The 27,993-nt window shown below is 35.0% G+C and overlaps 1 protein-coding gene across 2 annotated transcripts; it reads left to right on the plus strand.

Annotated features, from left to right (window-relative positions):
* Window positions 1–27,942, plus strand: pdxkb (pyridoxal (pyridoxine, vitamin B6) kinase b). 2 transcript variants are annotated; one of them, XM_058768323.1, is made up of 12 exons: window positions 1–1,968; window positions 5,207–5,241; window positions 5,369–5,423; window positions 12,031–12,135; window positions 15,013–15,096; window positions 15,707–15,741; window positions 15,886–15,971; window positions 16,218–16,263; window positions 18,676–18,787; window positions 19,088–19,224; window positions 19,326–19,392; window positions 22,319–27,942. In XM_058768323.1, the coding sequence occupies exons 2-12, from the start codon at window positions 5,212–5,214 to the stop codon at window positions 22,429–22,431; spliced, it is 870 nt and encodes a 289-aa protein (XP_058624306.1). In that variant the 5' UTR covers window positions 1–1,968; window positions 5,207–5,211; the 3' UTR covers window positions 22,432–27,942. The 2 variants fall into 2 exon arrangements, with proteins under 2 accessions (XP_058624306.1, XP_058624300.1); XM_058768317.1 differs by lacking the exon at window positions 5,207–5,241 and having other exon boundaries at window positions 23–1,968; window positions 22,319–27,939.
* Window positions 27,943–27,993: the final 51 nt, after the last annotated feature.

A 27,993-nucleotide genomic window follows, 5' to 3' on the forward strand; every position in this document is an offset into this window, starting at 1 on the left:
ATGTTCCCATTTAGATAGCTCTTAAAATGATTCATATTCCATCATTCTTTGTAGCACATTAGAAAAGGGGCAGAGAAGCGTTCTCTCAGTATCTCACCTTTCACTGAGGCCAGACGAACTGCTCTGACCTCGTACGTGTAGATTCATAGTCAGGTAGGCAGCATGCCAAAGATAAAAAAGATGAACTAAAGCCTGAAGCTGCCAGCCCACCTGTCCAAAAATAGTCCAGCCCTGACCTGAGGCTTTGCATATGAGTCAGAATATTTTAGCTTCAGTGGACAATAAAGTACGGGCATTTATGATAGTGGTTTTATACCATAAATATTAAATAGAATACGTATTAACCCTGTAAGCCTGATATATGAAATAATAGTCAGAAAGATCTAATTGATTTGAAATGGAAGAGTTTATTGAACCTTTAGACAAAAAATAAAAATGTATTTTTGTTGTCTTTTATGGCTCAAGTATAGTATGATATGATAATATGCATCTCATATTTAAGGAGGAAAAACACCAGTTTTATTCAGAGGCCCAAACTGAGCAAAAATATGCAATTTATTGCAGATGTTGTTATTTATATGGCCAAATGAAATTCTGATAGCTTGTAATGTAAACGGAGATCTTTATGCATATGAGTTGTCACTATATATCTCCCATATGCTTAGTATTATGATCAAAGCGCTGTAGTTTTTATTGTCAGGGGAAAAACATAACACAACACATAACTGAGAAATACAAATGAACGTTACACAAAAATCTGATTTTGACACATTTTAACGTTTTTTTTTTTTCTAAAATAAATAAATAAATAAATAATCAAGTAGCCTAAACCTAAGTTGTCATCTTGAAATATTAATAACAATATAAAAGTTATTATTTACTTTATAAAAATCATTGAAAAATTTCACAGCAAGACACGTACACCACGACCTGAAGGTGGACATTTTTACAATTATAGGCAACTAAAAGGCTTTTTACTTTCAAAAAAGTATAAATTGTCTTTCAGATAACACTTAGCCTATCAAATATGATACAGCAGGCTTTAGGGTTAAGTATGTAAATCAGCACAATTAGAATATAGTTGGTCATTTAGGGGACGCATTAAGTCAATTACTGAGACATTTATTTATTTATTGTTTTTGTTTGTTCAAGGGACACTTAAAATTTTATTTAAAACAATTTATTAGAGAAAAAAAGAATAAAGCAACAGAATAAATTTTTCCATGGACAGACAATTAAAATTCAGAAAGAGGCGGATAGACATTACAGGTTGCCGACAGCGGTGACCCATTCACGGCTTGACGTCACCGCCGACAGCGCTGGTGATTGGCTGATTCTGGAGCGCGTCTTTGTGCAGAAGGACCCCACTTCCGCGATACTACATCCATCCATCGCTGTATAACATGCCATTTCTTAAGGAGTGCACGTACTGCGTCGTTTCTCAAAAATAAGCGAAAGACAATAAATGCATACATTTATCTTCAATATAAATCCAGCATCTCCTAATACTCAATCCCCAATGCAGTCTGGATTTATTGAGGGTTCTCCTTGGTTTATGTGACGGATTCACGTTGATTTCCTCAGCCCATTCTTCTCTATCTGAATGCATGATAAATATAGCCCACGGCTCTACTAATAGCGGACACGAGCGTCGTCGTGATGTCAGTGGATTTTAGGTGCCCCCTCAGGATGCCTGAGTAGTTGCGCTCGCCGCCAATGAGCGTCTCCAGTGTGAATGTCCTTCATTTCTCTGTCTGCCTAGAGAACTTGCCATCACGGATCCTAATCTGGATTTAAATAGGAAAGAAAAGCACCTCTCCGGTTCGCCGCTGCCCCTCAATCGCCTGACATTCTGGAGCGTCTAAAACAACTTTAACTGAGCGCGACATGGAGTGCCGAGTGCTGTCGATTCAGAGTCATGTCGTGAGAGGATATGTGGGAAATAAATCCGCATCCTTCCCGTTACAGGTGAGCATCGTTCATCCGAGGCGCGCGACGGCTGGAGCGGCACGATACACTCGTGATTATTGTTGTGTTGTGGTGCATGACAGCGTGCTGGTGCTGGAGAAAGGAAAGGTCACATGGTCAATATTGCCTTGCATGCTGCTCTTGTGCAATTTGAGATATTTATGTAGTAAACTTCCCTTTTACAAAATCTAGATTATTGCATTCCCAGAACTTGGCCTCTTGATGCTGATTGCAGTGATATACGAGGTTGAATTTAAAATATGCTCCTATTAATAGTAACTTGGTTAATTGATTGTCACAAGAACTTAAAGCTCTGGTTAAGAGGCTCGTGCTGTCAAAACACCGGCACGGTAAATTGCAACACGGCGGCAGTCGCCAATGCCAGGAGTGAGTGACACTGCCGTTAATCATCACCAGAAATGATTGGGATATCATTGAATCTCGGTTTCTGAAAGATCATTTGGCATGAGGGATCGCGCCGCGTCCAAACCATTAAATCGGGCTCATTAGGTTTTGAATGTCTCCAGCTGTCATCATGCCTTCAGAAAGCGGCTGTCGTCTTGTGGCTCGAGCACTTCTTCTGCTCGCTCGCGCTGCTGGCGTACGTTTCCCGGACTGACGTCACAGCCGGGACACTCAATTCTAGCGAAATCGTGACTTTATTTTTTTCCAAGGATCTTCCAGCCTTCGTCTGCGTTTTAATGTTTCTTCTTTAAACTTTTGAGTCATGGTGTTTCAGTGACAGAGAGTGATACATTAACCCTCATGTTTTGGAAATGTCTTTATATGTTTGGCTTCCCAAAAACACAAATCTGTACATGATGTGAGATATTAATAGTGCCACTACTAACAGTAAGTGAAGTTAACCTTTCATTTTCCTTCAGAAATGTTTCAATATGTTCCTGTTAAAGCTTTAACTTTTCTGACTAATATATATACATTGCTGAGATACAACTATTTGAAAATCTGCAATCTGAGGGTGCAAAAAAAAAAAAAAAAAAAAAATCTAAATATTGAGAAAATTGTCTTTAAAGTTGTCCAAATGAAGTTCTTAGCAATGCATATTACTAAGCAAAAATTAAGTTTTGATATATTTACAGTAGGAAATTTACAAAAGGTCTTCATGGAACATGATCTTTACATGATATTCTAATGATTTTTGGCATAAAAGAAAAATCGATAATTCTGTCCCATACAATGTATTGTTGGTTATTGCTATAAATATACCCATGCTACTTATGACTGGTTTTGTGGTCCGGGGTCATATATACAGATGCATCCCAAAAAATTAGAATATTGTGAAAAATATTTTTTTTATTTATTGTAACTTATTTCAAAAAGTGAAACTTTCATATATTCTAGATTCATTACATGTAAATTAAAGCATTTCAAAAGTTTTTTTTGTTTTAAATTTGATGATCATGAAAGTAAAAAATCCAGTATCTCAAAATATTAGAATATTTACATTTGAGTTTGAATAAATGACCGTCCCTACAGTATAAATTCTGTGTATCTCTTGTTCTTTGAAACCACAATAAAGGAGAAGACTGCTGACTTGGCAATGATCCAGAAGACGATCATTGACACCCTCCACAAAGAGGGTAAGTCACAGAGGGTCATTACTGAAAGGTGTGGCTGTTTACAGAGTGCTGTATCAAAGCATATTAAATGCAAAGTTGACTGGAAGGAATAATTTGGGTAGGAAAAGGTGCACAAGCAACATGGATGACTGCAAGCTTGAGAATACTGTCAAGCAAAGCTGATTCAAACACTTGGGAGATCTTCACAAGGAGTGAACTGAAGCTGGAGTCAGTGCATCAAGAGTCACCACGCTCAGACGTCTTCAGGAAAAGGGCTACCAAGCCACTTCTGAACCAGAGACAACGTCAGAAGCGTCTTACCTGGGCTGTGGAGAAAAAGAACTGACTGTTGCTCAGTGGTCCAAAGTCCTCTTTTCAGATGAAAGTAAATTTGGAGTCTGGAGGAAGACTGGAGAGGCACAGAATCCAAGCTGCTTAAAGTCCAGTGTGAAGTTTACGAAGTCAGTGATGATTTGGGGTGCTGTGACATCTGCTGGTGTTGATCCATTGTGTTTTATCAAGTCCAAAGTCAATGCAGCCGTCTACCTTTTGGAGATTTTGGAGAACTTTATGCTTCCATCTGCAGACAAGGTTTATGGAGATGCTGACTTCCTTTTCCAGCAGGACTTTAGCACCTGATCACAGTGACGAAGCCACTTCCAAGTGGTTTGCTGTCCTTGATATTACTGTGCTTGATTGGCCAGCCAACATGCCTGACCTGAACCCCATAGAGAATCTATGGGATATTTTCAAGAGAAATATGAGAAACAGTCGATCCAACAATACAGACGAGCTGAAGGCTCAATAGTGCCTCAGCAGTGCCTCAGGCTGATCTCTTCCATGCCACACCTCACCGATGCTGGAGTTTGTGCTAAAGGAGCCCCGACCAAGTATTGAGTGCATAAACGAACATACTTTAAAGAACTTGAACTTTTCTGTTTTGCAAATCTTTTTTTTTTTTTTTTTTATTGATGATGTTAAGAAATATTATATTATTTTGAGATACTAGATTTTTGACTTTCATGAGCTGTAAGCTCTAATCATCAAAATTAAAACAAAAAAATCATCTTTTGAGCTCTGGAACTTGAAACCAACTATACTTGTGTTATTAGTGTGAGCATTTAGAAAGCTATTTATTTAAAAGCATACATTAGATACTCAAACTTTATTCATTGTATTGCATTTATACTATGGATTGAACCTAGCAGATAGAAAAGCTGTTAGTTACCCATAATAAACAGATGAATGTTGATCATAACTGAGTTCTATGTCCCACAGACCATAAATGCTACTAATAGTGCTGCTGCAAATCGTATATGAAATTACCCTTTATTTTCCCATCAAATATGTTTCCCTTGACATAATCGAACCCCAGTAGGCCAATATTATGACTATGACTATAAAATACTATGACTAATTTTTGATATGTAGCACCTTTTGAGCTCTCTGCCTTAAAAACAACAAATGCGCATGTGTTATCATTTAGGATGTTAAAAGCATACGCTAGAATTTCAGAAACATGCAGTGGCCAAGCTGAGACACTTACACGTTATATAGCTTGACTGTTTACACAATGGATGGAGCCTAGCAGAATAGAAACTGTTCAAGTTCAATGATGCAAATACAATGGTTAACCATCTGAATGTGTGGCTCTCCAGGACCGATGTTCGCCACCCCTAGTATATGGTTCTGTGTAAGTATATTATGTGTTCTTATTCTGACTATCACAGGCCCGTGTGATAATTGCTTTGAGTTTTTTAATGTAATTGTGTTACTTTCTGAATGAGCTTATTTTCATGTTTGAAATGTGTGTGTTTCAGGTCTTGGGGTTTGAGGTGGACTCGATCAACTCTGTTCAGTTCTCCAACCACACAGGTAAGCTGACACATACATTCTGTTGATTTTTAGATAACAGCTTGTCAATTTGAAACAATGTCATTTGAAAGCATTTTAGATAAAAGTAGCTACGTGGTTCACTTTAGATAAAGTGTCTCGAAGTCTGCTTCTATTGTCCTCATTTGTAAAATCTGCTGAATTAAGTGTAAAGGTAAGTATTTCAAATGTTGTGGAAGCATAGTTGTTATTTTGATGTCACACATGCGCTGAGTAGAATTTGTTTCTGTATGTCATAATTTTTTGAAAAATTGTTAAAAAGAAGTGTAGGAGTTTATTTCTTATTATTAGATTTTTTGTTAGATTAGGAAGTTATATGTCATAATGGCAATAAAACGTATGCATAAACAGGCACTGACATGTAAGATAATGTGTTCTTCGAGTTATTATATTCATTTAACTTGACAGGCAGCCCCAAGAAACAGCTGTCCGGACTGATCAGGTTGCAGACACGTGATTAAAAATATACTTGATATAATGACTTTGATTAATGATGCTTACCAGATGAACAAATTGTGAACATTGGATGAAATGTTCAACGGTTTCTGAACATTTCAGCCAGTCGCAGTATTTGCATATAAGGGTTTGAGGCATTTTTATTCAGATGCTTTCTGATTTAAGATCACAAGTTTTGATCAGTTATCGGATATCACTTGTGCCGACCACCCAAATGCATTTTTATATTCATGCTGTGTATCTCATTTGCAAATGCACTGTAGTGCCCCTTGACCTCTTTCGTCAAGTATGTTGACCTGTCTTACTGTCAAGAGGACAGAAACGGGTGCTTCATTGAAGTGCTTAATGCATATTGCATTCACGTGGTGTGGCAGTTCATTTTGAGCTGTGTGCGAGTAGAAAAGTGCAGTTAGTGAGCTGTCCAAACAGACCAAGCACTGATCCTTGTACTTCAAGAGAGTAGGAGTATTGTGATATGTTTTCTCATCTTTGGATAGTGCACTTCAAATCTGATCCTTTAAAACATATCTATTATGTTCTGATTGAGACCTTTTTGCTCGAGCAGAATGCTGCTGATTTCTTTTCTTTTTTTACTGCCTCTCATGCTCTCCAACATGACGCAAAAGGTTTTTTATTGTTAGTGGGGGGAAAAAACACAAAAAATATGTCTACGTGACTTGTTTTATATTTCAAGTCTTTTGAAGCAGTACATTCATAAGAATATTTTCTGGTTCATGAATTGCACTTTTAAGTTGAACCTTTTAAATTAATCAGTTTGTTGAATTCACAAAATTGGTCTGAATGACCTGAATAAATCGGACTAATCAGGTTCTTAAGTAGGGTTGCAAAAGAGGTGGACAATTTCTGGTAAATTTCCAGAATTGTTTGGAAACTTTCTGGAATTTTTCACTTTAAAGGTGCCATAGAATGCATTGATATAATATTTTAAATTGTTCTCTTATATCTACATAGAAGGTATGTGGCTTAGGTAAGGGCAAAAAGTCTCCAGAAACGGTTTTACATGTGCATTTAGAATCCTAGGATTTCTCCCAAGTGAAATAATAACAGAAGGTAATAACAGAAATGGTCTGTTATTACCTTATTTGTAAGGGTCATGAATAATAATGTTGAGCTATGCTCTGATTGGCTGTTTCACTGTGCGGCTCATTTCAGTTGCTCACACAGCATGAAGGAAACACAGGGAGGAAAATATATATTTCAATACTTTCTCTCGCAGTTATATCGTTGGGTAATTATACTGTAAATAAAATGCGGGCATCGGGGAGTCGCTATTAATATGCAGGGAATTGAAACTGCTTTCGAATACACGATCGCTTTTTTAGTTTCACTTTCACGTTCGAGATTCGCGATCGCACGTACTCCATTTATACTATGGAGCGGCAGTACTTACCACACATTTTACAAGATCAGATGCTTGTCAGTGGTGCTCAGGATTTGTAAATCATTCGCCATCATCCTCAGTCATCTCTCCTTACTCTGTTTATGTGGTAAGTGAAATCTTATGTACTGTAATGTAACAGGCTACCACTAGCAAGCTGTTAACCATGTCCCTTTAGTGGCTCGCGTTATTTTATTAGAACGTGTTATTTGCTTTCCGTGCCTTTCTGAATACAGACACCAACCCATCCCTGCACTTCACATCCCCTGCACAGCCTGGAACATAACATTTATTTCCATGATCTGCCATTTTCTCTGTTGCCCTCGCTTGTTTCTTCACAATACCTGCAGAACTTCTGATGATTCGACTGGCGGCTGGCATAGAACATGGGCGGGTTTATGCAAATGTGGGGGGCGTAACTATTAGTGATCCCGACTGTGTTGTCACAGTCGGTGTTATGTTCTGATTTGCCTATTTTTCAGTGGTCTTTTTTTATTGACGAGATTTGCGTAAGAAGGAGGAAACAATGGTGTTTGAGGCTCACGGTATGTCATTTCCATATATAGAACTGTTATTATTCAACTATGCCAAAGTAAATACAGTTTTCCATTCTATGGCACCTTTAACTTTCATAATTTTTTGGAAAGTTTCTGGAAATTTACTGGACATTTTCCACCCCTTTGCAACCCTGTTTTTAAATGCAACTCACTGGAAGATCAGTAATGACTTACATTTTCTTAAAGGTGCCATAGAATGGAAAACTGTATTTACCTTATCATAGTTGAATAATAAGAGTTCTGTACATGGAAATGACATACCGTGAGCCTCAAACACCATTGTTTCCTCCTCCTTATGTAAATCTTGTGAATGCAAAAGACCACTAAAAAACAGGAGAATCGGAACATAACACCGACTGTGACCTTACAGTCGGGATCACTAATATGTACGCCCCCAACATTTGCATATACACGCCCACGTTCTAGGCCAGCTGGCCCTGCACAGCCAAATCATCAGAAGTTCTGCAGGTGAAGAAACAAGCGAGGACAACAGCGAAAATGGCAGATCATGGAAATAAATGTTATGTTCCAGGCTGTGCAGGGGATGTGAAGTGCAGGGATGGGTTGGTGTCTGTATTCAGAAAGGCACGGAAAGCAAATAACGCGTTCTAATAAAATAACGCGAGCCACTAAAGGGACATGTTTAGCTCCTTGCTAGCCTGTAACATTACAATACATAAGATTTCACTTACCACATAAACAGAGTAAGGAGAGATGACTGAGGATGATGGCGAATGATTTACAGATCCTGAGCACCACTGACAAACATCTGATCTTGTAAAATGTGTGGTAAGTTCTGCTGCTCCATAGTATAAATAGAGTACGTGCGATCGCGAATCTCGAAAGTGAAAGTGAAACTAAAAAGCGACCGTGCATTCGAAAGCAGTTTCAATGCCCAGCATATTAATAGCGGCTCTCTGATGCCCGCATTTTATTTACAGTATAATTACCCAACGATATAACTGCGAGAGAAAGTATTGAAATATATATTTTCCTCCCTGTGTTTCCTTCCTGCTGTGTGAGCTACTGAAATGAGCCGCACAGTGAAACAGCCAATCAGAGCAGAGCTCAGCATTATTATTCATGACCCTTCCAAATAAGGTAATAACAGACCATATCATTCTATCTAGGGAGAAATCCTAGGGTTGTAAATGGACATTTACCGTTTCTGGATAATTTTTGCCCTTACCTAAGCCACATACCTTCTATGTAGTTATCAGAGAACAATTTAAAATATTGTATCAATGCATTCTATGGCACCTTTAAATCATATGTCACACAAAGCTATTTGCATGGGTAAATCCAGTCATTTCAATAGGAATCCACACAATTGGGAATTTTGCATAAGGGTTAATGATTTTTCCATGCAGATTTTGCAACAAATTCAAGTTGGTCACATGAATTTGCCACTATGACCAACAGAAAGCTGCTTGGCTTGAAAGTGACTTCTGTGTGAGCTGTGCTTCATACATCACTGCACTATTGACAATTGACCCTTTTTTGCCCACAAAATTTAAATGTGACCATACCTTGACTTCAGAAGACTTGGAACATAGTGCATGATTCATACAGGCTACTTGTTTTATAATGGTGATTTGCATCTGCTCTTCCTGTTCATTTTTTGTTAACAATTTGTTATGAATGAAAATTGCATCCTTTTCATTTTTTCTGAACTGTCCCTTAAAGAAGTCTGTGTGAGAGAGAAAAATGATATAGTACTAGAAAAGTTATCTCTGGTGACCCAGAACTGTTATACACAGGTGTCACATGTTTATCCATCACTGCTAAACTTCCCAAATACAATTTCTGGACCAGCTTCTTATAATGCATTCCGTTTCAAAGCACGTAAGTAGAATAACCCTAACTGGCCTCGGATCAGTGATCTAAACAACACGTGGCACAACCTGCTGTAGGCTGTTGCCCTGTGACTGGCCTCCCTCTTTGCTTGGATGCTTTCTTCTCCTCAGGGCTGCAATGTTGCCTTTAGCCACTTGAGTTGTTGTTTTTTTTTTTTTTTAAAAGCATTTAAGCCTATAGATGGAGGGACACAGACTCGTGCTGGCGTACTTACAGTAGTTTTCCCAAACCAGCACCTAACTGAGTATCAGGAGTCTGAGTGCTACACTGTGGAGAGATTCTCATCGGAATTTTGTTGTAGTCGTGTAGGTGTGGTTTAGGCCTGTGGCCACATTAGGCCTGAATTTGTATGTATAATGAGTCTTTAGCAGTCCCAGCAGCACTGTGGTTTCAGCACATAGCTAATTGAAATCATGGGTAACTGGTTTAGAGTGTCATGACCTTGATTAACTTATTTCTTGGGTAATACTAGTTACTTCTGGACTTTAGAAGGTACACTAGACTTATCTGTCTTGCTGCTTTTCCAGATGATTCAGTCTTGTCTCAGTGTCCATGATGTTAATTTTAAACTGAAGAGAAAAATGGTCTTATTGTAATTCAGCATTTGAGTCGTCTTAGGCCAGAAGCAGTATTGTGATTCCATTTATAAATCAAAAATGTTTAATTTACCTTTTATAAAATTTTGGTAGGAATGCAATATATTGGCACAGTATTGGTTATTTAATGTTGGCAGTTTGATCATTATTTGCTGATATTGGATATTTCCCTGCTCTATTATTATGAGCCCTTTTTCTCATTTAAACACTTTTTTTTTTTTTTCTGTATGGAATATTTGTCCTTTTTCTGCTGCTCATTATAATGTTGTGATAGCAGAATTCGCTTGTAGTATACAAACTATTTACATTTTTTAGTGGTGCAATTTATTTATTTATTTTTTAATAAAAAAGGTTTATAGATTTATTACATCAGTAATTTATTGGTTATTGGCCATAAAATACAGTTCAAAAGTTTGCAGTCTGTAAGATTTTTGCTGTGTCTCTTATGCTTACCAAGTCTGCATTTATGCAATTAAAAATACAAAAGTGAAATATTATTATAATACAAAATAACTGCTTTTTATTTGAATATATTTTAAGATGTAATTTATTCCAAATATTTTTTTGGAAACCATAGTTAAAAAAATAAGTCAGGATTTGAAATTTAAAAAGATTTATTTGAAATAAATTTTTATATCTTTTGCAACGACGTAAAACTCTTGATCAATTTAATGCTCCCTTTGTTGGAAAAGTAACATTTTCTTAAAAACAAAATAAAATAAATGGATAAAAATAAAAACTTATTGACCCTAACTTTTGACTGCGAGTAATTATTGGTGTATCATTGATGCTTCCTTACTTTTTGTTTTTCAAATTAGTTTACTCGTTGGTTTATCGAGGTGACGGTGTCCTTTGACCTGTCAATGTACAAACATTTTTCTGAAACATCAGACTGAGCACTTATTTTTCTTCCAGCCACGTTTAGAATAAATTTCTTACTCAAGACACAGCACGTGTTAGTCATCACAAGTAATAGTCATTATTCTGTTGACATTTTTTGGTAATCAGCATCTAAAAGTACTTTCTGCCTGTTGATGTGACCGTAAGGTGATCTCCAGTCTCTAGGACTTCATAGTTTGACCTTGGGAACATATTTACAGATTGTGACGTTCAGACCTTCATCTCTGTTCACAACATCAGTGGGCGCTGCAAAGCCTTATGGGTAGAAACAGCATGTACCTGATCACACGGCAGATTCTGATGGTGATTTGCTGTGAAATAGAGTAATCTGTATTATACGTGTGGGTGAAGTGCCTGGGATTAGAGGTTTGTGGTTGCAGAGTTGCGGCAGCAGAAAATGATGACGACAGACACCCGTCTTATCACCGATTCCCCTTTGCAGTCATCTTCTCCCCAAAACACACACACACACACACACACACACACATGCACATCAAGGCTACAATGATGCGTCTTTTTCATTCGGCCCCTCAGGCTTTCCTCTGTCCTGTTTCTTAGCAACAAGAAACATACCATGTGACCCGCTCGGTGACTCACCTGAATTGTGACATCACAGATCCCGCAGCAACAGCAGTGGTGTCTGACGAAACTGTGGCGCTTCTGTCCGTAGCCCATAGACATGTGAGAACAGGTGCAGGAAGTGTCATGTGACCAAATGAGATCTTCGTGCTTGTAGCGTCTCGAACGTCAGCGGACGCTCTGCATCAACACTGGATTCTGAATCTGATTTCTGTGTATTTGATGTGTGATCTGTCTTTATTCAGGGTACTCTCACTGGAAGGGACAGGTCTTGACTGCAGATGAGCTTCATGTCCTGTATGAAGGGATCAAACTCAACAACGTCAACCACTACGACTATGTACTTACAGGTCAGTTCATGCCAGTGCAACTCTGCACAGTGCTGTGGACATTGTTTGTATGCTTAGTAATTTTTGGAGCTGAGGGATGAAAAAAATGGAATGATGCCATAGAGCAATGTACATGGGCCCTGTGTGGGACCCTAGAGGCCCCCGGGACAACCCTCGGGAATTTGGTCTCTTGAGATTTCTAGAAAATAAGCTAGTGAGAGTTTGAACGGTTTACATTTCAGTTTATTTAATTTCATTGCTGTTATTTTACATACATCAAACGTACACATTTTGCATAATATTTGCACAATATTTTCACGTTTTTCTAAAAATGTATTTTTACATTTTCATTAAAAAAAAAAAATTGTTCAGTATGTGTACAGTATTTCACATGTTTTGCATAATTTGACAAAATTGCAACTTGATTTTAAAAGGTTTGCAATAATAAAGTTTTATTCACTTTTATTATTATTTTTTTGCACATATAATGTCTCAAATTTCATCTCAAGCATTGTAACCAGGTACACCGGATTTTGATATATCTTTATTAGTGGCAAAATTGTTGGCTGTGGATGACACCGCAGCTTTTTTTGTAAAATATTTATATACACTATCATTCAAAAGTTTGGGGTTTTTGAAAGAAGTTACTTATATGCACCAAGGCTACATTTATTTGATCAAAAATACTGTTAAACTATAATGATATTGTGAAATATCATTACAATTTTAAATAACTCTGTTTTATTTTAAGATATTATGAAATGCAATTAAATCCTGTGATGGCAAATCTGAATTTTCAGCATCGTTACTCCAGTCTTCAGTGTCACATGATTCTTCTAATATGTTGATTTGCTGCTCAAGAAATATTTCTTATTATTATCATTGTTGAAACAGCTGTGCTGCTTAATATGTTTGTGGAAACTTAATGTGTTTTATGATAGATTTTACATAGCTTAGATTCAAAGTCTGAACCAAAAGAGTAAAACAATAAAATCTATAAATAAAGGTATAAAATAAATACAGACATTGCAAAACATTTGCAGTTTTAAAATGTTCAAATTAGTTTTATTTCAAATCTACCTGGTGTATAAAAAGTGCCAGTCACCGAAGGACCTTCCACAGGAGTCAAATTGCATTGGCAAGTGCCCCTTTTCTTCAGAAAATGTAATAATCTAGTTGATTTGTTTGTCTTGTGCATCCAGTAGGTTTGTGTTGTGGAAGTGAACACATCTCTCTCCCTCTCTAACACCGCTGCTAATCAGCACTGGGGGACCGCAGAGGACACATGGTCATAGAGCTGCAGGTCTCACATGAGCACCGCAGACTGAGATGTTGTGCTCTATTGAGTGTGTTAGCGAGCGAGAAGTCTCTGGTGCATGGGCTCTCCTTTACCATCACCTTGAGAGGAGAAGCCAGGGAGGAAAGCACAGAACGTGTAAAGAGGAAAAGGAGAAAGGAGAACATAGGAATAGAGAGCCATGTGAAGTATTTCTACATGGAGTCCAGCAGAGATATAGTTTACATTGTGTCTGTACGCACCCTATCACACACTTTCAAACAGTACAAAAAAATGTGCTTAGCTCCATCTAAACATAAATAGGATATAACAATGGGTCTGATAAATGCGTATGTGTGGGATCATTTTATTTTGCTTAAATGTAAATAGCTTTATTTTTAAATAGCTGTAGTTTTGTGGCTTATTGAATGTACGCTACCATTCAAAATACTTGGGTCAGTAAGATTTTATTTTTTTAAGAAATTAATGCTTTTATTCAGGAAGAATGCATTAAATTGATCAAAAGTGACAGTTTATAATGTTACAAAAGATTTCTATTCTAAATGGAAATCTTGAAAACATTTGAATGATGATAAGAAATGAGCAGTAAATCCGCATATTAGAGTGATTTCTGAAGGATCATGTGACATTGAAGACTGGAGAAAAATTCAGCTTTGCATCACAGGAATAAATAACATTAAAATGGAAAACAATTATTTCAAATGGTAATAATATTTCACGATATTATTGTTTTTACTGTATTTTTGATCAAATATATGCAGCCTTGGTGAGCATAAGAGACCCCAAACGTTTGAGCAGTAGTCTATTTACTTATAACATCAAAACCAGACTATTTCAAAATCTTATGAAAAGTGTTTTTTCTTGTATTGATGGCTTTACATAAGTTGAATTTGGTGGTTATCAGTGCTTTTGTTTTCTGAGCACTCATTCTGTATCCCAACTGTATATTGACCATGTCCTAGTGTCTAGGCTCTATTTCTAGCGCACTATTGTAAAGTCAGTCTTTGAACTGCTGCTGGACCCTCCTGCATGCCTCTCTTACGAGTGGCTTGTGTTGTCGCAGTGCGATTCAGTGTGTGACACACCATGACATCATGAAAGCAGTGAAGGTCAGATGAGTCACATATACAGTAGGAGTTATTTACCTGACAGGAGAGACAGAGCCGCCACATGACCAGTAGCTGGAGAGTGGCCCTGGAAGTTTCAGAGCTGTCCCAGCCCAAATAAATTTGGATATTTATGTCACTTCCTTTGATACAGTGCATGCTTTGTGTTTGAGTTCCAAGCCTATCTGTTTAATACACACACAACAAGGTGTATTTTGTGGTGTTCTGATTCATTTCAGACTGAAATAAAATAATTTCTGCAGGTATTTCTGTGAAAGACCCTTTCACTTGCAGACTCACTGTATTGTGGTGATAACCTGTATTGGTAAAAAATTGCATCCACCTTAACAGTTTAAAAATTCTTAGGCATAAAGCATGAGATTGACCTGTGACTCTTTGTGCCTCGTGCTTGTGCTGAGTGGTCAGTATGTTTCAGTATATAGTAGTTGGTAAGAAAAAGTATTGATCAAAGCTCTGCTCTTTCCATTTCTGCAGGTTACACTAGAGATACATCGTTTCTGGAGATGGTGGTTGACATTGTTCAAGAGCTGAAGAGGGCCAATCCTAACCTTGTATATGGTGAGTGTTTTTCAGTCTCTTTCATCCTATCTTAACATAAAAGCTGTATAGATTTTCTACATTATAAATTGTTTTTACAAGCATGTTTATACAATACCGTTAAAAGGTTTTTTTTTTTTTTTTTTTAATGAATACTTTTATTCAACCAGGATTCGTTATGTTGATCAAAAGTGACAGCGGAGACATAATGTTACAATTTCTATTTCAAATTAATGCTGTTATTTTGAACTTTACCGTTGATCAAAGAATCCAAATGCATCACGGTTTCCACAAAATAAAGCAGCGCAATTGTTTTCAACATTGATAATAGGAAGTGTTTCTTGAGCATCAAATCAGTATATAAGAGTGATTTCTGAAGGATCATGTGACACTGGAGTAATGATGCTGAAAATTCAGCTTTGACTTTACAAAAATAAATTACATTTTAAAAATATATTTGAATAGATATTTAAAATTGTCAAATTTTCTTGATATTGCTGTTTTTTGGATCAAATAAATGCAGCCTTGGTGAGCATAAGAGACTTTGTCTTCGTAAGCCCAAACTTTTGAACGCTAGTGTACATTAATCTTGTACATTAAAGTATAACTTGTTTTACTCTGTTTTTCTCAGTTTGTGACCCTGTCTTAGGTGACCATGGTTCAATGGTAAGTTGACTTGTGTTCTTGTTCCTCTCATTCCGATTTTCTTTATTTTTTATTTTTGTCTTCTGTCCCATTCTGTTCATTATACAGGAAACAGAATTTGGAAAATGTGACATTTATTTTTCATAGCACTCTTTGTTTTTGCAGTATGTTCCTCAGAATCTCCATCCCGTGTACAAGAATAAAGTGGTCCCTGTGGCCGATATCATCACGCCCAACCAGTTTGAGGCTGAGTGAGTCGAATACCTCCTCTTAACAGCTTTGTGTGTGTTATTTTGTGATTGGATGTTTCAGTGCTGCAAATGTCAAACCTCTAGGCCCTCACCTGCTTTAGTAGGATTACTGAGAGTAGAGTGATATTGTGGTTCCCTCTAGTGGTCCGCTGTGGATTTACCCATGAATCTTCAGTGCCTAACAGCTGTTCACTTCACTCTGGTGTGCCATCAACTCTTCTAATAAGTCCATGTTCTTTATTCCAGGTTACTGACAGGGAAGAATATCAGCACGGAGAAAGATGCTGTTGAGGTGAGTTTAAATACATACATGAGAAATAGCCCTCATAATAGCCTTTCAAAATGGGAAGCAGAAATAAATGTCTAAATATAAATTATATGCACTAGCTGCAAATTATAACCCCCATTTTTTTTATTTCAAATTATATTATTATTATTATTATTATTATTATTATTTAAAAAGTAATATTTGTATTAGTATTACCTTGTGTATTTTATTATATTATATATTTTATTTTAATATATATTATTTCTTACTAAATTATTATTAATAATGTTATTATTATCTAATATTAAATTAGTCATAAAATATTGCTAATAATAATTATCATTGATAGTGAATATTATTATCAATGAGAGTAATAAAATAAGCATTTATTATATGTATAATTATTATTATTATTATTAAGTAATGTTTTATTAGTATTGTCTTAAATTATTATTATTATTATTGTCTTAGGTTATATTATTTTATTATATATTATTTATTATGGTATTAATATCATTCTTCTTATTATCTAATATTTAATTAGAAATAATACAAACAATAATAAAAAGATAATAATAATAATAATAATAAATGTTATTACCAATGAGAGCAATAAGAATAAACATTATTATTATTATTATTATTGTTGTAATATAATAATAATAATAATAATAATATTGTGATAATTAGTCAATAATTTTTATCTTATTGTGTGTGTGTGTGTGTGTGTGTGTGTATATATATATATTCGCTTGACACTAGTGCTGTCAAGCGATTAATCGCGATTTTGTTTACATAACGTATGTGTGTACTGTGTATATTTATTATGTATATGTAAAGACACACACATACAGTATATATTTTGAAAATATTTACATGTGTGTATATACATTTATATATTTATATTCTTGTATTTTATATTATATATTATATATAAATATATTTAATATATAAACAACATATTTTTCTGAAACATACATGCATGTGTTTGTATTTATATATACATAATAAATATACACAGTTTTAACATGTAAACAACTCTTATTTTGGATGCGATTAATCGTTTGACAGCACAAATATATACACACCTTATATTATCTAATATATTATTATTATGATGTTTTATATATTTTATTATTATTGTAATGTAAGTAATAATGATTATAATTGTTATTGATGATAATAAGAAATATAAGAACAATAATAAAAATAATATTTTAAAGTTGTTCTTACCTTAATATTATCTAATAATATACTAAAAGATAAGTAATAAAGTATTGCTAATAATAATTATCATTGATAGTGAATATTATTATCAATGAGAGTAATAAAATAAGCATTTATTATATGTATAATTATTATTATTATTATTAAGTAATGTTTTATTAGTATTGTCTTAAATTATTATTATTATTATTGTCTTAGGTTATATTATTTTATTATATATTATTATTATGGTATTAATATCATTCTTCTTATTATCTAATATTTAATTAGAAATAATACAAACAATAATAAAAAGATAATAATAATAATAATAAATGTTATTACCAATGAGAGCAATAAGAATAAACATTATTATTATTATTATTATTATTGTTGTAATATAATAATAATAATAATAATATTGTGATAATTAGTCAATAATTTTTATCTTATTGTGTATGTGTGTGTGTGTGTGTGTGTGTGTATATATATATATTCGTTTGACACTAGTGCTGTCAAGCGATTAATCGCGATTTTGTTTACATAACGTATGTGTACTGTGTATATTTATTATGTATATGTAAAGACACACACATACAGTATATATTTTGAAAATATTTACATGTGTATATACATTTATATATTTATATTCTTGTATTTTATATTATATATTATATATAAATATATTTAATATATAAACAACATATTTTTCTGAAACATACATGCATGTGTTTGTATTTATATATACATAATAAATATACACAGTTTTAACATGTAAACAACTCTTATTTTGGATGCGATTAATCGTTTGACAGCACAAATATATACACACCTTATATTATCTAATATATTATTATTATGATGTTTTATATATTTTATTATTATTGTAATGTAAGTAATAATGATTATAATTGTTATTGATGATAATAAGAAATATAAGAACAATAATAAAAATAATATTTTAAAGTTGTTCTTACCTTAATATTATCTAATAATATACTAAAAGATAAGTAATAAAGTAGTTTAAAATTATTCTTATTATTTTATCTACTAATATTATTACTATAATATGAATTATTATTATTACACCGTTTTTTTGTGAACCCTTTGAAGAGAGATGTCTGTATTTTTGGAAACTGTTGAAAATTTAAACAAATCACATTGCTGTTTACATGTTACTGGCACCCAGTCGACATCTCTGACTGTGTGTGTGTTTGTGTGTGTGTTCAGGTGATGGACCTGCTGCATAAGATGGGTCCAGACACCGTGGTCATCACCAGCTCTGATCTGCCCCCTCGTCTCGGAGACAGATTCCTGGTGTCTTTTGGCAGTCGGCGCATTTGTAAGTGTGTGCGCTTCCTGTGCAACTCAAAACAGCTTTCTCATGAATTTAAAAACATGTCAAACTGCTGAACAGTGGAAGATAATATCACTGTGTGCAGATTTGACCAATGACAAAATTTGCAATTGTGAGAGCTTACTGGAATGCATATGAATTCAGATATTTTTATGTTAATTTTTTTGTATTTGTTTGAACCGCCTACATGGGATTGTGTAGCCTAGTGGTTAAAGATCAGGGCTGGTTCATGTATGACAAGTTCTTGTGAAGAGAATGAAGAATAAAATGAGCATGTTTGTGCAGTGATGCCTGACGGTACAAGGACGACCCAGCGGATCCGAATAGAGGTGCCGAAGGTGGATGCGGTGTTTGTGGGGACCGGTGATCTGTTTGCTGCTATGCTGCTGGCCTGGACTCACCATTACCCAACAGACCTGAAGGTACAGCATATATTAAATCAGTGTGTCAGAAACGCATCACAGTGATCATGCAGCGTGGTAAGAAAATGCTGATCAAGTCTCTTTCTCTCTGTTCTTCGCAGACGGCATGTGAAAAGACCTTCTCGGTTATGCACCATGTCATTCAGAGGACTATATCTTATGCGCATGGTAAAACAACAGCCAAAAGCTGTTTATTTTATATGCATGTTGTAGGGTTGTCAATACACTTTCAGCATCAGGCAATATCAACAGCAAAAACTAGTATAATACTAAACATTCTTTTATTTAAAAGATGAAACAATATAAACATTAACAAACTAAAAATGTGGCATGAGGCCTACAGTGAAATTCTGTCATTTACCTCAAGTTGATCTTTTTGAATTTCTTACTTCCGTTGAACATAAAAGATGATATTTTAAAGAATGTGGGTAACCAAACTGCTGGTCCCCATTGACTTCCATAGTATGAAAAAAATACTATGGAAGTCATTAGGGTCCATCAACTGTTTGGTTACCCACATTCTATCTTCTTTTATGAAGAAAGAAGGTGAGTAAATGCTGACAGAACATTCATTTTTGGGTGAACTATCCTTTTACGTAAACATTTTTTTCCAAATAGTATTTTGAGTAAAAAATAAAACGAAGAACAAAAATACAAATGAGTGCTTGAAGTTTTTCAGGTATCTTGCATCAGTATAAAGTAACGAAATCCATTAAACATTCAAAAATTGTGGAGAAATTACTACAATACACTTGTATATACTTATATGCAATTACAACCCCAAATCAGAAAAAGTTGGGATAGTATGGAAAATGCAAATAAAAAAAGAAAGTAGTGATTTCTAAATTTACTTTGACTTGTATTTCATTGCACACAATATGAACACAAAATATTTCATGTTTTGTCCGGTCAACTTAATGTCATTTGTAAATATACATCCTTTCCTGTCATTCAGACCTGCAACACATTCCAAAAAAAGTTGGGACAGTAAAGCATTTACCACTTTGTAATGTTGCCATTCCTTTTCACAACACTTAAAAGACGTTTAGGGACTGAAGACACCAAGTGATGAAGTGTTTCAGGTGTAATTTTGTCCCATTCTTCCTGCAAACAAGTCTTAAGGTGGGCAACAGTACGGGGTCTTCGTTGTCGCATTTTGCACTTCAAAATGCGCCACACATTCTCTATTGGAGACAGGTCGGGACTGCAGGCAGGCCAGTCAAGTACCCGTACCCTCTTCCTCCGCAGCCAGGACTTTGTAATGTGTGCAGAATGTGGTTTTGCATTGTCTTGTAGAAACATGCATGGACGTCCCTGGAAAAAATGTCTTCTTGAAGGCAACATATTGTGCTCCAAAATCTCTATGTACTTTTCAGCATTAATGGTGCCATCACAGAAATGCAAGTTACCTTTGCCAAGGGCACTGACACAACCCCATACCATGACAGACCCTGGCTTTTGGACTTGTTGCTGGTAACAGTCTGGATGATCCTATTCTTCTTTGGTCCGGAGCACACGGCGTCCATTCCTCCCAAAAAATACCTGAAATACTGATTTATCTGACCACAGTACACGTTTCCACTGTGTGATGGTCCATCCCAGATGCCTCCGAGCCCAGAGAAGTCGACGGCGCTTCTGGACACTGTTAACATAAGGCTTCCTTTTGAAACAGTACAGTTTTAACTGGCATTTGTGGATGTAACTACGTATTGTGGTACTTGACAAAGGTTTGCCAAAGTAGTCCTGAACCCATGTGGTGATATCGCTTCTAGATGAATGACGATTCTTGATGCAGTGCCGCCTGAGGGATCGGAGATCACGGTTGTTCAGCTTAGGCTTGCGCCCTTGTCCTTTACGCACTGAAATTCTTCCAGATTCCTTGAATCTTTTAATTATGTTATGCACTGTTGAAGGTGAAATATCCAAATCTCTTCCTAGAAATGTCTTTCTTTGAGGAACATTGTTTTTAAACATTTAAATCATTTCTCACGTATTTGTTGGCAAACTGGCGATCCTCGGCCCATCTTTGCTCCTAAAGGACTAGACCTTTCTTGGATGCTGCTTTTGTACCAAATCATAATAACAATCACCTGTTGACATCACCTGTTTCAAATCGCATCATTATTTAACCATAACTACTAGCCATAAATTGCTCCTGTCCCAACTTTTTTTGGAATGTGTTGCAGGTCTGAATGACAGGAAAGGATGTATATTTACAAATGACATGAAGTTGACCAGACAAAACATGAAATATTTTGTGTTCATATTGTCTGCAATGAAATACAAGTCAAAGTAAATTTTTTCTTTTTTTTATTTGCGTTTTCCATACTGTCCCAACTTTTTCTGATTTGGGGTTGTATATTCAATATTTTTAACTAATTAAAATGTTCAAATCCCGATCATAGGGTATTTACTTATTCACTTACATCGGTGTACAGTTATGGCCATTGAAAAGACTAAGCATGTAATTCATATATCACTATCACTGTTTATGTATAAACACTACCATTCAAAAATTTGGGGTCAGTAAGATGTTTTAGTTAATCTTTTGTAAAGAAATTAATACTTTTATTAAGCAAGGATGCATTAAATTGATCAAAAGTGAGAGTAAAGACATTTATAATATTACAAAAAATTTCTAGTTCAAATAAATGCTGTTATTTTAAACTTTGTATTCATTAAAGGTCTTGGGGGGTATATATATATATATATATATATGTATATGTTATATATGTTTTTTTTTTTAAAATATATATATATTAGTTTCCACAAAAATATTAAGCACTATTTTCAACATTGCGCACACACAAGTTTCTTAAGCAGTAAATAATCATATTAGAATGATTTCTGAAGGATCGTGTGAAAATTCAGCTTTGCCATAACAGGAATAAATTACATTTTTAAAAATAAAGTAGAAGTCAGTTATTTTAAATTAGTCAGTTATTTTAAATATTTCACAATGTTACTGTATTTTTGATCAAATAAATGCCGATTTTGGTGAGAATAATAGACTTCTTTCAAAAACATTAAAAGATCTTACTGACCCTAAACTGTAAGCAGTAGTGTAAATGAATGATCTCTCGTGTATTTTCAGAGATGGCAGGTCCTGGTAGAAGACCCAGCCCGGCCCAGCTGGAGTTACGGATGGTCCAGAGTAAAGCTGACATAGAGGATCCAGCCATAGTCATGGAGGCCACTGTTCTATAGAGCCGCCACACGCCACATCTCATCCACACATCTCACCCTCCGCTCACAACTGCACAATGTATAGATGTTGTACATTTTGATATGTAATGTGACATTGCCTTAGAATCTCAGCCAGAGCACAACAGTTCCATTTCCAGAGATTCAGCAGGGTACAGCCAAACAAGCGAGAGGAGAGAGAGCCATCGTGCTCCGAGAGAGTGTAACGCAGAGAAGAGGAGAGGAGAGTGGGAGAGATGATCAGCCTCTCTCATTCACACTATTTTGTGCATCTTCACCATCTCTGTCTCTCTCTCTTTCTCTCGAAGCTCCTCAAGAACTCCGGTTCGTCCTGCACATAAAGCCCAGTCACTGACATTTCCAGACCAGGTCAGTTATGTAACTAAACTGCCATTGATCTAGTGAGGACCAAAATTTTAAAAAATGACATTATTATAGGTGTGGCGCTTTCTACGCTCTATGATTTGGAGTCAGAGCAGTTCAGCAACAAACACAGAAAACAAAACCTAGATGGCTGAGTCTCACAAAAACTGTCAAGAAATGCTTGATTTCGGCCCAGATTCAAAAGATCAAAATAAGATTTTTATTGCATAAAGGAAAAAGGATATTATTAGGACCATTAAGGTTTTGGCGTTATGCTTTTTTTTATTGTATTATTTTCCCCAGTTCTCTGTTGCTCACTGCAATGTTAAAAATTATCATCCTTGTATCTTATTTTTTTAATTAGATATACTTTAGTATATCTTAGTAATTTAAATTGTATATTAGGGCTGTCAAATCGATTATTTCGCAATTTAATTGCATCCAAAATAAACGTTTGTGTGTACATAATATATATGTGTGTGTGTGTGTAATGTGTATATATAAGTACACAAAAATACACATACATACACACACACACACATGTTCGTTTTTGTGAAAAGTGGGGACATTCCATAGGCGTAATGGTTTTTATAGTGTACTTACTGTATGTGCTATTGCCCTACACCAATCCTACACCTAAACCTACCCTTTACAGGAGACTGTGCATGTCAACTTTCCCCAAAAAAAACTCATTCTGAGTGATTTATAAGAATTTTGAAAAGTGGGGACATGGGTCAATGTCCTGAGATGTCACCTTCACCTTGTAATACCTATGTCATACCTTTGTCATTATACAAATCTATGTCCTGACTTTTCACAAAAACGCGCACACACACACACACACACACACATATATATATATATATATATATATATATATATATAGTGAGGAAAATAAGTATTTGAACACCCTGCTGTTTTGCAAGTTCTCCAACTTAGAAATCATGGAGGGGTCTGAAATTGTCATCGTAGGTGCATGTCCACTGTGAGAGACATCACAATGTATGATTTTTTTAACTATTTATTTGTATGATACAGCTGCAAATAAGTATTTGAACACCTGTCTATCAGCTAGAATTCTGACCCTCAAAGACCTGTTAGTCTGCCTTTAAAATGTCCACCTCCACTCCATTTATTATCCTAAATTAGATGCACCTGTTTGAGGTCGTTAGCTGCATAAAGACACCTGTCCACCCCATACAATCAGTAAGTGGGAGAACTTGCAAAATAGCAGGGTGTTCAAATACTTATTTTCCTCACTGTATATACACACACGCACGCACGTAAATATTTCTTAAATATATTTATATTTCATTTATATATGATTTACATTATAAATATGAATATATATATATTGCATATATTTCTTATATATACACATTACACACACACACATTATGTAAACACAAACTTTTATTTTGGATGTGATTCATTGTGATTAATCGATTTGACTGGCCTGTTATATACGTATATTGTTTTCTATTTATTATTATTATTATTATTATTATTTTCTATATAGATTTTTTTTTTTAATCATTCTCACCAGACAGGATTAGTTTAATTACTGTATTATATTTAATAAGATTTTTTTTTTCATTGATTAAAATGTGATTATTTGTCACAATGCAAACAAGGTTGATCCTAAACATAATTTTCTTTATTCTAAATATTTTCCTTTATGAAAAATATATTCATTTGATTTGGGAGTTTAGTACGGCTTTGACTTTTGTGAGATTTACCCAGAAAGCTTTGCTCTCTGCGGTTCTTGATAAGATACCTGTATCTGAAAAAGATATGTTATAGCCAACCTCAAAAATGAACAAGTAAGTTGTTAAATGTGTATTACAGACCCAAAGCACTACTTTGTGTGAGAGTCCAACTTGTGTCTAAAATGTGTATTTTATTGTTTATTTTTTGTGACTATATTCTTCCAAAAAGGGAGATTTTACTGAAGAGATGCGCTGCTGTATTTTGTGACTTGTTGATGTTTTTGGTGAGATGTACTGTAATAATTTTTGGCCTTGCTCACGTGTATATGATTTAATTCTCGTTCCATTGATTTCATTTTACATCGAGCATTTATAAATGTGGAAGTTCAAGCATTTCACTTCATGTTTGTTTGTCAATGTAACTAACATTATCATCTCATTTGCTTTGAACTGATTGTATTTGCATTGATAATCTACTTGTTTGTACAAGCAGAAGAAACTTTAAAAGTAGTTTTAACTTTTTATTTGATAGTATTTTCATATCTTAAAAGGAAAAGACTTGTATGAAGTCTGAAGTACTGGGGGAACTTCTTAAAATGCCTTGATTAACAGTAGTTGTGTATGTGTGCTAGTCTGGGGACCTGCGCCTGCTTCTCTCTCACTGTGTCAGAGAACACGGTGCCTTCTGGTTACAATGCTGTGAAAGATAATAAAAGGCAGATGAGTTATATATTTCACCAGACTTGTTCTCCTTTGTTCAGTTCATAAGGAGATTGATTCAGGCAACATCTTCCTTTGTGTCGTATGTCTGTTTATATCTCTGTTTGATCCATTCTCCATGACACTCTGCAGTTATTATGTGGATTTCTCAAGTATTATTTTTGACTTCTGTTTTACACCTAACTAATGCTCTTCCAAAACTAGTCACATTTTTTTTTTAGCCATCGTTTCATCCTCTGATCATTTCTGAGTTGCATTTGTATATTAAACACTCAAAATTCCCTCTAAGAGTGAATCTCACGAAAACATATCCATGTCACATTTAACTCCAAAATTAAAAGAAAAAAGGAGAGGGAACATGAAAGACAGAAATACAGAAAAATTGGTCGAAGAAACAAAGCCTATTTTAGGACCAGTATCTTTTTTTTTTTTTTTTTCAGATTTGTTACATTTGTTTTTTATGCAATGTTATTTTTATCCAATTGTTTAATTATTTTTGTCCAACTCCACACGTTTTGTTGTAATACAATAATTGTTTACATTTAAATTAGCCTTTATTGGTTCAGCAAAAAAGCACAATAAAAGCAAGCATGATGTGTAAGTATTTTAGAAGTGTAATGATTATAATTATTAATAATAATTTAAATACTTTTTGCATTGCTGTAATGATATATTTAACTGTCGTATTTTTCATTATTTAAAAAAATAATAATCGTTAAACAAATAGCTAACTTTAGACAGCATTTCAGGCCAACAAGTGATCAAAAATAAACAAATAAATAAAATTCCAGTTATTCTTCACGTTAGCTGTGACTTTCATAGCTCTTTTTTAAATTAAAGTTGTAATTGTAAAAATCTGCCTTTTTTTATTTTTTATTAAAATTTCATATTTCTTTTTATTTTGGGGTAAAATATGATTGAGGCATGTTCTTTCATAAGGTTCATCCCTCATCTCAACCACTAGCTTTTCATCTTATTTTCCTTAAAAAAAAATTTAAAAAAGATGGCCATGTGCAGGACCAATCAGGGGTCAGCATTGCTCTGAGGGGCATGTGCTTCAGCTTTTCATTAGTTACCGAGCTGTTATCTAACTTCTTATGTGTACTTGTACATTGTGTATGTGTGAATGACTAATGGATGGTCTACTGTGAGTGTGCGAGTATTTGTGTTCTCTGAAGGAATATGAGGGTGTGAAGTAAAATAAGAAAAGCCAAGTCTAGCCTTTATGAATAAAGACAGTGAGCTGGTATACAGATGATCATGACATTACTGTCTACGAATGAACTGTACTGGTACCATTTGCTAATGGCGCTTGCTGAAGTGCCCCTAAACAGGTTTAGTTTAGTGCAAAATGGCCATTTCTTCTTGGAGATGCCTTGGCGAACAGTTAATCTTATGGCCTGCAGCAAAATGTGCATGTTAACTGTATTTAAAGCAACAGTATGTAAGTATATGTTTCAAAATAGGCCAATTTGGATTGTAAATTGACTTTTACTAAGGCGAATGACTTTTGTTTCTTTTGCATGCTCCCTCTCAAACGTCCGTTCTGGGAGTATGTAAATTTGATGAGCGGGTACGAATTCCCGCGAAAAGGGCGGCAGCAAATGCACGTGTACAGTGATATATTTACTTCCACTAACTTAACTGTAGGGGGCTCCAAAGTTGCAAAATACACAAAACTTCATACAGTTGCTTTAAATATATCAACAACATGCTAACAATGAAAACACACTTATGTTTACTGTTAATTAAACAACAAGTGTGTCCTGATATAAGGAACCCTGTCAGAAAAAAAAGGAAAGGAAGATGCATCTCACTGTGTTAGGGGGCAGCCAAATATTCTTTATCGCAGTGATGTCTAGTGCATTCCCTGAGGGAAGTGTGGTCAAGAACTATTGGGATGAACTACATTTTTGTTTGTTCTGTATACATGATGTTTGTAAATTGTATATCGGTCTGTGGAAATTATGTGCTGTCTATTGTAAGATTGTGGATCAAAGATGACCAAATGACGCCGAGCTCCTTCTAGTGGACGGAGCTTCTATCGTCTGAGAAAAACTATTCCACTACCATTGTTTAGGCCATAAACAAAGCGATCTTTAGTATACTAGGTCCCTTAATGCTGTTCTTTTTTGACTCCATATGATATGGTTTAATCACTTGGACCTATTTGTCATCAATGTATGTCGTCATCTGTAGTTTACAGAGTTTTGTATAATTAGCTGCCTTCCATTACAAGGCATTGAACGCCTTACAACATGTACAAAAGCATTTCAGGCCTACTAGTGCTCAAAAAATCTAGCTATTCTTCACGTTAGTTGCGTAACTTCCATAACTCTGACTCTTGAAGTAAGTGTAGGTTTTATTATTTCATTTTTGTTACATTTCATTTTCACATAGTAGACAGAGGTGCAAGACAGGATAGTTTCCGAGGGTGAAACATCTTTAGAAAATGATGGAATCTGACAGAAATGAGTCATTGTGTCTTGGTCTCTCAGTGTGAATTGTTATTTCATCTGTAAAATGTGTTTAAAACCACTGTGCTTGCTGTAATGTACTCTTGTCCACAACAGTACTGTTTAATAGAAGATTCTACGGCAAGAGTACATGAGAATACACTTAAAAATGTGTCCTTCTCACAGAACGCCAAATATGAATTTCAATGACATCATAATGGGCAGGATGACGCGTTGCCAGGGCAACAATCGGAGGCATCATTCTACTTCTCTGTAAATATGTCTCTCTCTTAACAGTTCTAATAGTGACATGTCAG

The sequence above is a fragment of the Onychostoma macrolepis genome, chromosome 01 (genome assembly GCF_012432095.1).
Source record: "Onychostoma macrolepis isolate SWU-2019 chromosome 01, ASM1243209v1, whole genome shotgun sequence".
NCBI lineage: Eukaryota > Metazoa > Chordata > Actinopteri > Cypriniformes > Cyprinidae > Onychostoma > Onychostoma macrolepis.